At 39.5% G+C, this 15,628-nt stretch overlaps 1 protein-coding gene across 1 annotated transcript in view; it reads right to left on the bottom strand.

Annotated features, from left to right (window-relative positions):
- The window catches only part of CERKL (ceramide kinase like), a 51,502-nt gene extending 36,259 nt beyond the window's left edge, over positions 1–15,243 (bottom strand). The window contains exon 1 of the mRNA XM_066323307.1: positions 15,018–15,243. Within this exon, the coding sequence (XP_066179404.1) occupies positions 15,018–15,240 (223 nt within the window). The 5' untranslated portion in view covers positions 15,241–15,243. The remainder of the gene's footprint in view (positions 1–15,017) is intronic.
- Between the last annotated feature and the right edge of the window lie 385 nt (positions 15,244–15,628).

The following is a 15,628-nucleotide window of genomic DNA, read 5'->3' as shown; positions in this document are numbered from 1 at the left end:
ACAGATCAACAAGAGTCAGCAAGAACTGGAAAAGACGCACAATGGTTTATCTTAATTCTTTAGCGTTCTAGTGACATCTTAGACATTAAAAAAAATTAAACTTCAGAATAAAACTCCACTTTACAAAACAAAAATGACACATTTAGTTATGTTTCACTGGACAAGGAGGAATTCACTATTCTAGCTTAAAGAAGTAATCTCATTTTAAACTACTGTCACAGATAGCTACCTCTAAAAAGACTATTTTTATGAAGAATAATGGACATATTAAAAAAATAAAATACCAGAACAGATTTGTACTTCAGGCTTCAATTTTTCAACACAATACTAGCAAAAAACTCAATAAACCCAGTAATTTTCCAATGCAAATCTCAGTCATGGGATAAAGGCTTCCATTACATAACAGAATAATTTCACTAATTTCTAAATAATTTTACTATATTCACAGCTTTCATGACATAACAGAATAATTTCACTTATTTCTAAATAATTTTACTATATTCACAGCATGGGCAACTCCACCTAAAACTGTAACCTCCCACCTTTCATCTTCCCCTCTTGTCTCTCTCTTGTCACTTTTTAAATGGCTCTTTCCCCCAAGACATCACAACCAGCTGATTCCAGCCCCTGTTCTCCACCATATCTGTTGAAAACGAATCCTCAAGCTTCTGAGCATCCTCACGAATCCAAGAGGGCTGTTGCATGTGCAGCCCATGTGCACAGCATCATACCACAGCAGCTGAAGGAAGGGCAGCTTTAAGGAACATTTGGTGTAGTCCTTGAAGTCTTGAGTCGGACCAGACTCGAGCACTTAAAACGTGGTTAAGTTTCACTACAGCTTTAAAAGATTGCAATACGCAAACTTCTGAAAGGAACAACCATCACCGAACTCCTTAGTTCTGGGTGAACCAAAAGAAAAGAGGATCCCATACTGTAGGAGCAAAGTTTAGTACAGCTCAGAGGCTGGTTTGGGTGGAGCTGATGCCTTGTGGAGAAAGGCCAGGCTTGGGGACATCCCCTCTGAGCATGACCAGATCTCAGAGTGACGCTCGTACCCAGCATCCTGGGTGCCCAGCAGGCCATGGAAAAGGCCTTTCCTCTTGTAATAAGGCTCATCAGACACCTATCCATCAAGCTTTCATTAGTGCCCTCATTCAGCTCTCACAAAGAGCTTATTAGCTACAGGCTGATGGCAGAATTTCATTAGAAAAACATACTGAACCTGGCAGTTTGAAAAGAAGTCAAATAGCTAATTGAATAAATACCTCTGCATAAAAGCGTGATCGAAGCTTTAGGAGAAGGCCTAACACTGCTCCAGAGAAAAAGCTTCACCTTGAGGAAGAGTTCCCCCTTCATTCTACTAGAAAGAAATTGAGGGAGATGATGAATGTAAAAATAACTTAAAGATCTACTGGGAATAATGCCAGAAAAACAAGGTAAGCTGAAAGGAAAGAAGGCAGACAATGACTGATTCCCATCCTGAAGCGTTTGAGAGGATGCATGAAGCAAAGGCTTTGCTTTTAATAATTACATTTTCTTATTAACACCACAGCAAGAAAGAGGTCACTGGAAATATCCTATAGAAAGCTCTACATTTTATATTAAGAATATGGCCCACATACTGCCTAATTTCATAATATGATTTGAAAAGTAGCTGCAAACCTTTCATTTAGTGGCTGAAACTTTGAGGCTTTTTATTTAGTAAGTAAGAGGACTTATGTAAGAAACTTCAGAGTAACAACAGCTTAAAAACTGTCATTGATTTCCATCATTTCCCAAAACCTCTGCAAACATATGTATCAGTGTAAATGACTGGTCCTACACAGACCAACCATACACCCATCATAAAATGGAATTTATTTGGAGAGAGATTTCTGAAATAAACAGAAGACTGGTATCTAGTAGCCTACATGATTTAATAGAATAGGCTAGCAGAGCTGAAATATACTAAAGAATCCCCAAAGAGGAAACCTGAGACTAATTTTGTATTTCCTCAAAAACATCCCACACTTACACAGTGTTTTGTACCTACTAATTTATGTTACAATCACAGCAATTACTTCTGTCATTTCAGAAAATAAAGGGAAGTGGGGAAACAAATAACCTCTTATGACCACATGACATTACTGAGTTTGATTAAATACAAGTTAATTATTACTTTTACTTGGAGTCTTACTTGCACCAGATCTGCCTCAGTCTCAAATACAGATTTAGAAATTATCCATACTGCTAAATATCAGCGTTTCAGGGAACTCATTATGTCTCAAATGTCTAAATTTTAATCTCTTCTGGAAAAGGTTTTCAAGAAACATTTTCTTCAGGAAAAAAGAACAAGCAGCCCATTCCAAAGACAAGTCAATTTCCTTCTGTAAACTATTGATAATTCATGTACCCTAGCGAGTCATGCTTTTAGTTATCAAAGCAGAGCCATCAGCTGCTAGATGAGCTCATCCATGAACTTCTACATGTTTGGCTTTATCCTCATTGATCTCTGGTCTATTCCTTTTTTCCAGAGATTTATGAAGGAAACTCTGCCACCCTTTGTACCATTGAATCTGCATCTCCTGCGCTAGCCCAAGGGCAAGAGATGGCAATAGCACCACCAGGATCCTCTGACAAGCATAAAACCCTTCCCTCACCCCAACGCTCAGTTGCCACTTAGGAACAGGAAGAATGCAGGCTACACCACTTTGCCTGCAGGGGTGAATGAATCCTATTTTGTTCATGTACACCACACTTGTAACAAACTTAAAAGCAACAAAAAACCCTCAGAATTTTGTTAGATGATCTTTATAATATAGATTTTTTCCCCCTTTCTCCTTATGGACACTGTTCATATTTCTCTAACTTTGTAAAATATTTTGTCATATTAAAAATATAATTTATATTAGATGTACAATATAAAAATTACTTCGAAAGCAACACCAAATTTAAGGTATTCTTAGTCAATTGTGCAGTATACAAATCAGCACTTAATAGAAAGAGAAAGCTTATAAAATGCAACACTTCCTAAGCTTTCCAGTATTACAATTATTTTTATTATATACAATTGACTCCATTTGCAATGATGCATAATTCTGTGACTGAAGAAATTAAATTCTCAGACTGTCATCAATTCATTTTTTTTTTTTGTAGCTTAACACTATGACAAAGCTCTCACAAAAGATTTGATACCAATATGATGTGACACAACTGAACCAAACCTTAATTTCACTCACAGTGAGAAATCACAGGATTGAGTAACACTGTGCAGTCTTTTAGAAAAGTTTATTGCTTCCAGATGGATGCAAGTTTCCTTTCAGCTCTGATTGTGTCTTCTGTACACAGGGTGCCAATGTTACTATAAATATAGTCCAAAGCAGTTATAAAGATAAATTATTAAAATATTGACATAAACAAGCTCAGAGAATAGCTCCTCTCTGCACAAAGTCAGGACAACTACCTTAGAGTGCTGTCTGTCTCACAAATGTTCAACACAACACCACACACACCCTTTTTAGAAATTACAACCCCGTACATGAACGAGCACAAATTTCCATGGTATCCATGAAATGATTTCTAATTCCAACTGCGTGCTCTTTGCCCCATGTTGTGTAGTGCCATGTGTTTCCCTGCATGGTGCACACCACCAGGACACCCACCTGTGCCCGTGTATCTGCACTGAGCTCAGGGAACACACTTCATTTCGCAGCAGAACTGCTGCACACATGCTGCAACACACCCTGTCCATGAAAATTATAAATAATAAATATCTCTCAGCTAATTTAAATTTTGGTCCGAGTGCATCAGACACTTATAAAGGCTATCAACAGGTCTACAAAATATTTAGCAGAAAAAAAAATTTCCGGGGAATAACTGATTAGTCTATAAAAAATTATATGATTAGTCTATAAAAAATTATATATAATGCTGTTTTGAAAATTAAAATACACTAAAAATTATCAGGTGAAGCCCTTAATTTCAGTTGTTTTAATATTTTGTGTTGTTATACCATTCAGAAATTACCTTATAAAATGGTAATGAGTCATTTACAATATTGTAATTTTCATGAGAGTCTCAAAATTCTGGAGATCTCTGTTTTGAACTGTAATATAATCAATGCATAAAGTAGGATAAGTTAATGCATTTCAGAGAACACGCACAATTCATAAAATGCTTTATGAATAAAACTTCAACATTGAGTACCATGAAATTCAAAATGAAGTATAGAGATAACTTCACTTTTATATCAAACTGCATTAGTATACTAAGTTATATACCGAAACCTACCTGTTTTCTGACTGCTTTGAAACAGAGCCACTCATCAAAAAATCCACCCCAAAATGCTCCACAATGTCTGCTTTGCATCCTGGCATGCACCAACAACTTCAAACCAACCTCTCCAATGCTCTTTATGCAAGTTCTTTGGCATCTACCACCAACTCCTCTTATCTCCAGTATGGTAAGTGCACATACACATCACACTGACATATATCCATTCCTAATCCTAGTATTAAGTACTAAAATCAAACAGAAAGATGACTGATTGATGTATTAAAAACAAACAAGCCAGCTTCTGATCAGTATTCACTGTTGAATAAACACATCAGCTGACAAAGAGACACTTCAAATCTCCCATAATAGAAACAAATTTTTACTCACCCAAACTTTTAAATGCTAGCACTAGACCAATATGCACAGGGATTACCACTGTGATGCTGAAGTAAGTACCTTACCTGCAGACCCTATGAATTTTACTCACAGCATCACAATCCTCCATATGGTTGCAGAGTCAGGGAGCAATTCCCATTCGGAGTACCCAAACAGCAACAGAGAGATGCATCTTCAAACCCTTCAGCACGCACTTGCACAGTGTGTTGTTGTTACTACTCCATGCAAATTTTCCTCTATCACAATATTAAACCTATTTTGCTCATCTAAAGGTTAATTTAACAAATATCAGTTTCTACACGTATCCAGCTGCACATTACAAATCATACAATAATCTTTGACTTAGCCATAAAGTGAATTAGTGCAAGAAAATTATCACCATCTGTGTTCAAGAAATAATCAGTATTGATATTGGCACACATCTTTAAGCTGCTGACATCAAGAAATGGAAATGGATGTTTTATATTAAGGGTTGTCTTCTGTGAATACCAGAATCTTCTCAAAAATACCAGCAAAGCATACTGAAGTTACACTTTTGCCTTATTTCAAAGTCGATCAAACTAAACCATTTGCAATTGTTTCAGACTCTTATCCTATACAAGTCTAGTTAGGTCTTTGGAATTTACCTTCCTTTCTCAACACAAATAAATATATTTTAAAACCCCAGGACTGTAATAATTAAAGCACTTATATGAAATATATTTTCAAGGGAATTATGGCTAATTCAGGCTTCCTATACAGTCTGCTATTGCTCTGTAATTGTTAACCAACATTTAATAAAATTAACCCCATGGTATTTTGCCAGACAAAGAACATACCAAATACCTTAAATGGTATTGTTCCACCAATAGAAGTAAGTACCTTGCAAACGGAAGGCTAGGCAAACTGAAGTTCAGATTTTATCATCAAATCTTGCCTGGCACTGCAGACACTGGTGGAATTGCAGACTAGGGATGAGTGTGCTTTTACTCAAAATATCATTTAAATATAATTTAACTGGTTTCTGGTATGTAAGACTGGCAATACCAGGACAGAGAAAACGTCCATCTGTCCCAGTATCTTATATCAAACCATAGCCATAAGCAGATGCTAAGAGAAGAGAAGGAATAAAGAAAGCATTTATTCTGTTTCCCACTAGTACTTTTCCATTCCCCACCTGTATTCATTTGGGACACCCTCAACTGACTGGGGTTTCTACACATTTAACAGCACTCAAATGCAGCCTTCCATCTCCATCAGAATCCACAAAATCTTTCAGCATCAACAATCCTTTGGCAGTAAGTTTTACATTTCTCTTAGCTATTCATTTGGTTTTCAGCCTGGTTCTTCTCAGCCTTATAGATGTGCCATATTTCTTACATTGTAGGTCTCCAACTTGGTCCAGGCCCCATCTCAAGTACCCTCCCTTCAGGCCAAAAAGTGCCAGCCTAGTCTGCCACTCTCATTCAGAAGGCATTATGTACCTTGAACTGCTGTCACTCCCTGAACCTTCTGAGAAGACCAGAGCTGCACACAGTATTCAAGAAGTGCTTAAATAACTGCTGCTTTATAGAGCATACAAACATCTGCTTTAGTCTCTATTTATGTTCTAATTATCCTTAACATAATAATCCTGACAACTGTTTAAGTGACAGATGACATTTTCCACATGATAAACCTATAATCATACATATTAGGAACAGTACAGCTACAGCTCCTAATCTTTATTCCAAGCTGATGGCATTCAAATAAGAGATCGATACATCACATTATGTGTAATTATTCCCACTCTTGGACTCACTGTCCTGTTGCCTAGTCAAATCTGCAAAACTGCCATGGTTTGAATTTGTGCTGTAGGAAAGAACTTACTTTGTTACTCTGCTCCCACATAAAATCAATATTGCTAAATGCTAATGAAAAAAAAAAAAAAAGGCAGTATCTGCTTTAAGCAAGACAAACTTTCATATAAATAAAAATCATTTTAAGTTCAGTACTGAATTTCTGTGTATACCTTCCCCAAACACTTTCCATAAAACAAGTGAGACCTAGGGACAAAATTTCAAAATCACCACCTGCTCATTTCCATCATGTTTTAAATAATTAACTACTCAAACACCGTAAATCCTTAAAAAAAAAAAGGGCAGCTCTTATTTAATTTTAATTTGTACTACACTTAAAAAAGAAACAAACATTGATCAGATACTCTTTTCTGCTAAGGATTGTTTACCAAATCAACTCCAGTTACTACAAGCCTTGTTTAATGAGTGTGTCGTAGTCAAGGGACCAAGAAACATTACATTTGACATTAAATACTCAGAGTATTCTTTTTCCTTAAATAAAAACAGTAAAAAATTAAAACCAGACAACTGTATGCAATGTTTTCCCAGTCATGGTAATATACAATACACTTAGGTTTACCAGAGAATGTGTCAGCTGCAGAATCCACTGAATAAAATCACGGATCTGTTCAAAGTTTGATGTTGACATGAGTTACCACGATCTATAACCATCTAACTGTTAGTGTATTATTCACTGGCACTATGATAATTTTGATCCCTAGCTAATCACCTCACTCGAAGTTAAATTACATAGATGTGACAGAGCAGGCCTTTGGGAACCCCCAAACCATCCAAGTGTGAAATCTTTCAGTACCTTTCTTGACAGAACATTTTGACAAGTCTCCAAAAGGCCATGAAGCTAACAGGAGAGCAGGGAGAAGACTGGGACAGGGGCAATCTCATTTTGAACCATCTTCAGAACAGTCAACAGATCAGCCAGGCAAAGATGTGCTAATTTTACACAGAGTCCCAGTAAGTCATCTTGAATTTTTCCTATTTACTGTTAGCAAGAATTTTCACCACTTAGAATTACATAGGCTTTTTTTTCAAAAGCCATTTTCATATGTTATTTTTAAGGGAGGATACTTATTCTATTTCCACTATGCTGTGCTAAAACAATGCAGAAAAGTGTAACTACAAGATAATTTTTAAACTTTGGTCAAATGACAGGAGGGTGATATAAAATGAGCACTAAATTACCCAAGCTCAGATCAGTATGTGCAAAACAGCATTATACTTAGTTATAAGGATTTATTGCTGTTACCTTTAACTTGATCATTCACGTGTCGAATTTTGTTTTCCCAAGTCTGTCTGCACTGTGTAAAGATCTGTTTCCAGGATACCTATAATTGTGCAGTACATAACATCTGTTGCTTTGCATTTTCAGAGCCTCACAAAGAACACTTTCCTATATTCACTTGAGTGTATGGACTGGCAGAACAGATATATTGTCACAGTTCAAATAAACTGACAACTACAGCAACTATTCAGTACTGAAAAGCATCTAACTACTATCTGACATTGCTCAAACAGGCAAAAGCCAGGAAATTCACAGTTCAGCACCGAATTCTGTTAATGAACTGAGCATTTGTTTAAACTTGCAAAACATAGGTGAGAAATAACCACATGCTAGACTAGAGAACTGTGAGTAAAACCAAGTAATTGAAAAAGTTGTTGTCAGAGATTTATTATATTCCTATGACAACTAAGTGAGAATCTGGGGAAGGATGAAGTTCCACCAGATCTTAAACATAGGTGAATTGTGTTTCTTCAAATCCCTTACAGATAGGATACCAGACATCAAATCTCACAAAAAAAAAAATTCAGGCTTTTTCAATTGAAAAAATTCTATTTTTTTTAATAACGCTTGGTTTTACTGTTCAAATCCGCTCTTCAACTAAAGGGGGAAGGGGTTGCTACATTGCAAGAACAAGAGTTCCAAAACTGCTGCCCTAGTGAAACAGTTTGAGATATACCATCCACACCTTTAGTCCACAAACACCAGTATTTCTGAAACAACCTGAACAATTAAAAGGAAGATGTTCTACTCACTTATTTCAAGTCAGCAGTTATATTTAAAAAAAAAAAATCACAACTAAAAAAATTGACAGTTAACGTCTATGAGACAGGAATCAATTTAGAAAAGGATCCTGGTAAAATACAGTTCTATAGCAGTCACAGCACTAAATGACAAAAAGGTCACATTTTGAAAGGAAACAGCAGATACCACCACAAAACTAGCAGATGTTCCGAAAGGATCATCTGTACAAAAACATAAGCATATGTGAGAGAAATCCAACACTATCACAAAATCAGTTGGTGTCTAACATAATAGCAGTTCCTTATGGCAATATGGTAATACATGTATCAGATACTCAACACATTATGGTTTTTTGTCTGCACATACTGTTACAACATAAGTCATAAAAACCAGGACCACTGATTTCCTCAAAAGGAAAACATGAGTTCCACAACCCACTAATGTTAAGGCACACAGACTACTCAGTTCTTCAGGTTATGTTCTCAGATTTTCAGCCACTTAAGCTTCTTCATAAATTGTCTTAGTAGGATAAAAATATCTTTGAAGTACTGCATGTGTTGAATTAAAACTTCCTTCTGAAGGCAGTGCATAATATAGCCAGATATACCTAAATGAAACATCAAACAAAAATGCATTTCTTCTATCCAATATCTATTTGTTTGAGGTTTACATAATTGCAACAGTATCTATTATTTATCTGCTGCTTCTGTGACATACATAGTTAACGAGACATTTACAAGGAGAGGAAAACTGTTTTTCTAAGTTTAGTTTTATTGATTCCAACAAGAGCAGATGACAGATTTCCTGCTTTTATTTCTATTTTGCAACTGTAAAAAAACCCCATGCATTTTCCAATGAACTACCCTTAAAAGTCAAGATAAGCAGGCAGCACTTGATGCAATAGAAAAAGACAAAGGTGCATAATAGAGGGGTACAGATTCAGGGATGATATGGTAAAATGACAATCAAAGTAAGAATACAACAGCATCTAGGATCTGAAAGAGGGGCTAAAAACATTAGTGTTTCTGAAGGGCAAAAAACCAGGATAATTAAGAATAGACAGATCTGAGATAACAGACTTCAACTTAGATAAGGGTTTTGACTGTATTTTCTTTAATGATTTTAAAAGAACAATAATTTACACTGAAAAGCGGACTCAGTGTTGCAGCACTATTGTGGATATGAAAATATCACTAGCATGAGCATCAAAGATTGGTTAGCACATTACCTTCTTTTTTAGCAAACACCCTTGGATTCTCTCCATCATGCTATACAAGCAGGACTATCAGACCCTTGAGTACCTTTGTCCAAAAGGCATAGCCAAGAGTTGTCAACTAATCTGTGAACGGGAAAATTACAGAACCTTGATAATTTTTCTTTTTTTTTAATAAATTCACATTCTACTCCTTGTCACCTTATTGTGTCTCCTCTAACACTCCAGTGATTTCCCATAATATATCAGCTCAGCCCCACCACAGCACTCCTAATTTCCCCGATTCCCACCTATCTTTCTTCAATCCGCCTGCTCAAAAACCAAGGCCAAAAACCATCACCAGCTACGCCTGGCTTGTTCCTGGTGTGCCAACTGCCCAGTGATGCACAACGTGCCAAGCACCCACCCAGGCACCATCCTTGCTGCCCAGGTAGGAAGAGGAGAGGAATAAAGCAAAACACGGCCTTTTCTGTAATAACAGAACATGGAAAAGACCTAATTATTACACAATTACATGGTGCTACAGGAGAAACAAACTAAAAAAAAAAAAAAAAACCAACCACAAAAGCAAACCCCATCACCTTTATCCAAGTCTAAAACTTGCTGAGTTTATGGCCTACAAGAGCTTTAAGATAACACAAACCACAAATTCATCAACAGAACCTTTGTTCCTGGAACACAGATTTAAATATCGGATCTCTCTATTTGGATGCAGAGAATTAAAGGGCCTATCAGATATCCAGACTATGTTAGCCCCTTTCAATGTGAGCAAAGAGGTGCATAAATGTGTGAAATACAAGAAAGAACAGAAATAATGAAACAACATTTGTTGTGCCACAAACACATGAACTGATCTTCTGATAAAGGAAAAAAACCCACATGGACGGTCAAGATACTACACTCAAAAGTCCCCTGAAATAAAGAACAAATTTTAAGACTCCTTTAATTAGTGTATCCTATTTCCATAAATCTTTTAGATTAGTAAATTATTTTGCAACTTCATACAGCATTTTTCTAAAAGACATTAATTTTATGGACTTCCTGGAAAAAAGATTTGACTGTCTTATAAGTTCAGACACCACGAGATTGTTTAAAACTGCATGCTTTCTTCCTTCAATATACATCTTAAAGCCACATATTAATGTGGCACACGAACATCTCACTTTCAGTTACACTTCATATTTTTTATGCCTCTTCCTTAAAAATAGTTTCTCTGTTTGGACAATAAATAAGCCACTAAAAGAAAATATGTTCTCTGCATGTCACAAGTAGAATCAAAAGCTTTGAATTTGGTCCTCTTGGAAGTTCAGTAATCCACATTTTGTAACAGCCAGTTTCCATTTCCATTATTCCTGACTGACCGATAGACTGACAGATGTCTTACTTTAGAGATCCCAAACAGACTATTGGTATCTATTTCAGCCACATCTGTTCCTAAATAGCCTTGGCAATAGGCCACTATGCACCCGGAATTAATTTTAAGTCCTTTATTGCTGACTCTTTCACTGTTGAAATACATCAGTGATTCTTTTTCCTTATTGCTGCACTTACACAGAATACCTATAAATCTATATTTTAGATGAATATCAAGAAATAGAGCATACCATAGATAAGAACGGTATACTTAAACAATATATTGATTAGCTTGAATTCGTTATAAAAATGTATATATTTTGGTTTTATGTTATTCATTATGAAATATACGCTCAATAGTACATTAACCTCTGGATTGCTTCAAAATCTTACTTTCTGGTTTGTTAATTAATTTAGAAATTATGTTCATTTACCTATATTTAAAAAGCAAGTTTTATCCAAATAGTCAGCCCAGCCTGCAAGCTGTCAGTCAGAGAATAACTTCACATACCGTTCAGTTTAGTACACTACACAGACAAGAAATTACACTTACAAAATTTTTCATCATGAGCAAAATCTCCCAGACTTCACATACTGGTAAAGCACTCGACAAGTGCCAGTTTTGTTACACTTCCTACCTGACAGAAATCTGCTGAAAAACTGCAATTATAGTTAATCAGGAAACTCTGTGGTAAAGTTTAAATACATGCTGGAGGCTTTAAAAATTATCACAATTAAAGTCTTTATTTAATGACAGAAGAGCTATATGCATAAAGAGGATACAAATGATCTTCTGGGAATTCATAAAAATCACATACAATATTCAAATCTGTACATAAGATAGCTTTCTCTGCTATAGTTTTGAAGCAGCGCTCAAAATGAGAACCTCCACAGTTCAGGGCTGGATTATTAATAGAGAAGTCTTGCCTTTTTCTTAATTTCCATGAATATATTTACAGAATAGGAATGCCATACAGAAAGAAACTAGAGAAAAAAAACCATCAACTACTGACTGTGAGCTCTGTTTCTCATTGGAGCACCCAGTGCATCCATAAAGCAAGCAAGCAGCCACGGGTCAGAGGGTTCTGCCTCCAGTGAGGAGAAAAGGCTCAGCTGAGCTGCACACCCCGGCTGTAGCTGCAGCCTTTCCAAGGGGGCAGCTGAGCCGTGCCTCACACTTGTCCACATTCCCACCTGACACATTCACTCCCCCAGGCTCCCTGCCCAGCCGCCTGCCCAAGGCTCGCTTCTGCCATGAGCTTTGTTATCACAAATAACACACAAAACTCATAACGCTTATTTGAGAGGCAGGAACTTTGCTGCAGAGTGAACAACAAAGGAAGCCATCAAAAATCATCAGCCAAGCATGGGTAGCCAAAAACTTCTTGGAGACAGAAGCTGCAGAAATCCAGGACAGAGTAAAGAAGGAAATCCTCCTGATAATCAGGCTGCCCAGAGCCCCACAGGAACAGTGCAATGGAGCAGAATCACACATACATCACTGTGACACGATTGGGCCCAGGCACATGTCCCCTGCTTGGGAACTCTGAGCTGCAGCTTTGAGCTCCGGTAGAATCTGAAGAAGCCAAGGCTGCACAAACTACCACGTGTAAAAACAAACAATCGGAACCGTAGAGCTGCAGGTGACAAACGACAACTTCAGCAAGACAGGAATGTATCTGGAGAACTCTGGGGGGTGGGAGGTTAGCAAAAAGGGAAGAAAGCAACTACCTTATAGTTCTCTAATTTTGACAGACTGTAGGATTTGCGGTAGAAGAAAGACCCTTGCCTAAAACAGGAAGAATTGCTACATACAGGTCCAAGCAAGAGCCATTCAGCAGCGATCGCAAAGCGTGAAGACCTGGCGTGACCTCTTACAGCCTAAGGCAAACTACATTATGAAGCTTTTGGGTTGGAAAGAGCGTGCATAAGCCAAATCCCAGTGGAAAGACTTGTCCAGAGAGCCGTTAGCCATCTCTGAACACTCCACGGCTGTACTTATCTACAAATGAGACCCTGCCACAGATGGCTCCTCCCAGCACCAGTATAGAACATGCCAGGGCAAATGCTACTGGGAGCCAAGAATGAGGGAGAGAAAAAACACTCAAGCTCCAGAATCTGGGTTTGACTGCTGCAACTGTAGCCTGTTGTTTCATGTAGTTTCATTTTCAAAAATGAAACGACTCAGCAGCTCAATGCCACATAATATAAACCAAATTGTCAGAGAAAGAAGTTTCAGAGTATATTTAATACATGTGCAGCAAAAGCCTAAATACTGATAAAACTGGCAGCAGCTTGTCAGTGCTGCTTTCCATAGGACTCCTGAAGTCCTGCCATCTGCTGTAGGTCTGACCTTAGGCACTGCATACTTCATTATCTTTCAGGTGCTATGAAAAGTTTCTGATGTCTGTATGAAAGTAGCAACTGAGAGGGATGAATTTTTACTGGGAAAGCAAAAAAACCAAACCACCAAAACAAAACAAAACAAGCCAAAACCACACAAATCCCAACCACAGAATATACTGCCCATCTCTGGAAGCATAGAGCAATATACACCAAAATTTATTCTTCCTGTTGGCACCTTAATATCCTTCACGGATGATAGTTACAAGACAATTACAGACCCTAGTTCCTGATATACAGCAATTCAACCTACATGAAGGGAGGCAGAACATAAAGTGACACTCACATTAGAGCTCTACACACAGAACTAAATAATTAATAAATCACATTACAGATCACATACACAGAGAGCTGTAGTTAGTCCCAAATGGGAAGGAAGAGAACCTTCAGCACTAAGTACCAGCACTACTGAAGGCTGGCTCCCCAAGAGCAAGGACTGTGCACCCACACCGGGTGCAGGGGTGATCCAACTCAGCAGTCCTGCTGAAAAGCAGGTGTTCAAGTGTGAGTGCAGCACTGCATTACACTGTGCAGAGGAGAGGAGTCAATAGCAGGGCATGGCTGTGTATTTGTTCAGTTTCAGTAGCTCCAGTATCCAAACATGCTTACATTAAATGAACCATATTGACTTCATCTGTGAGCAGCTGACGACTTCTTTGCTTCTCTAAATGCTGACTCTATGGCTGTGAGATCTTACCTATAGGAACTTTTAAGTTCTGTCCCGAGACACTTCTAAAATAAGCACGGTATTTTAAGCCTGGACAAGGTAACCATGCCATCCCGGAAGGCAAACATGCTGCCTGGAAACTGCATTCCTGAATACAACTTTGATTTCTCTTTCATGTAAACACTGGGAGGTCACTGAAATAAACAAGCACCCTTAGGAGTGTGTACGCAGTTTTAAAATTAGGTATATGTTTACACAGTTTCTAGGAGAAAAGTATCTATTTGGATACGTTCAAGCTGCATTCTTTCGGTTCTTAAACTTTTGTGTATAATTTGTGTTACTTGATCAAATCCTTTAACCATACTTCCTCAGCACGTTGCCGTGTGAACACAACAGAGCAACGACGACCTGCAACAGAAGCCTCATCACAAACCTGAGGGGTGTCCCGCAAAACCACACACTCCTCTCTGTGCTCTGGTTTATGTACCTGCCAAAGAGTATAAGCCGGGAAAAGTTGATGCCGCAGAAACAAAATCAAATCCTCTTACTTCTCTGCCTGGGGCTAAGAGGCCATAGAAACATCCTCTCTGCCTTCTGTCCCTTTCCTATGAGCCACCAAGAAGACAAGACCTTTGCCAGAGAGAGTTGGTTCAGGTACAAGACACTCAAAGCGTTATGAACAAATTCTTTTTCTTTTCAGTCAGCAAAGCGACCTCGAAGGGAACAGAGGTTTCCGACAGCACTGCCCTCCATCCCTTTACTGCACCCCGGTTTTAGGGGACCGCCCCGCGCTGCCCGGAGTGCCCCGGCCGCGTCTCCCCGCGGGCAGCCCCGCTCGCCCCCGGCCCGGGCGACGCCCCTGCCCCGTCCCACCTGTGGGGCTCTCGGGCAGGATGGGGCTCCAGCGGAGCCGCCGGGCGCTCAGAACCACATCGCAGCTCCTCTTGCCGATCTCGAAGATGCCCCTGAGCAGCGGCTCGTCCCCGGCCCGGGCCGGCGGGGCCGCGGCCAGCGGGGCCACCCTCCGCCGCCGCTCCTGAGGCGCGGCCCGGGCGCGGCCCTGCGGGCGGGGGCGCGGCGCGGCGGAGCCCGGCATGGCGGCGGCGGCACCCCGCTCCGGCCCCGCCGCTCCGCCCGCGGCCCGCCGGGCCCGGCACCGCCCGCCCCGCCCCGCAGGCGGGGCCGCACCGCCCCGGGCCGCCGGGAGGGCGCCGGGGCCTCGGCCGGCACCGAGGGGCAGCCGTGCCCCGCCGGCAGCCGCGGGACAGAGCCACCGGCCGCACCCGCCAGGTGCGCTGCCTCGGGGAACAGCGGCCCCAAGGCGCTCGGGCGTCCCAGCGCTCTGCGCTCCTCACTTCTCCGAGGAGGGAACGCGCCCACTACAAAAACTAATTTTCCTTGTCAGAGTCCCACGTCTTCCACTTTTCTGTGGGATGAACAATATTGCTGCTACTTAGCTTTAGAAAACTACGGCATGAAGTTCC

This window comes from Sylvia atricapilla, chromosome 7 (assembly GCF_009819655.1).
Source record: "Sylvia atricapilla isolate bSylAtr1 chromosome 7, bSylAtr1.pri, whole genome shotgun sequence".
NCBI classification, from domain to species: domain Eukaryota; kingdom Metazoa; phylum Chordata; class Aves; order Passeriformes; family Sylviidae; genus Sylvia; species Sylvia atricapilla.
The sequence above is the reverse complement of the archived record's forward strand: the minus strand, read 5'-3'. Positions and strand labels throughout refer to the sequence as shown.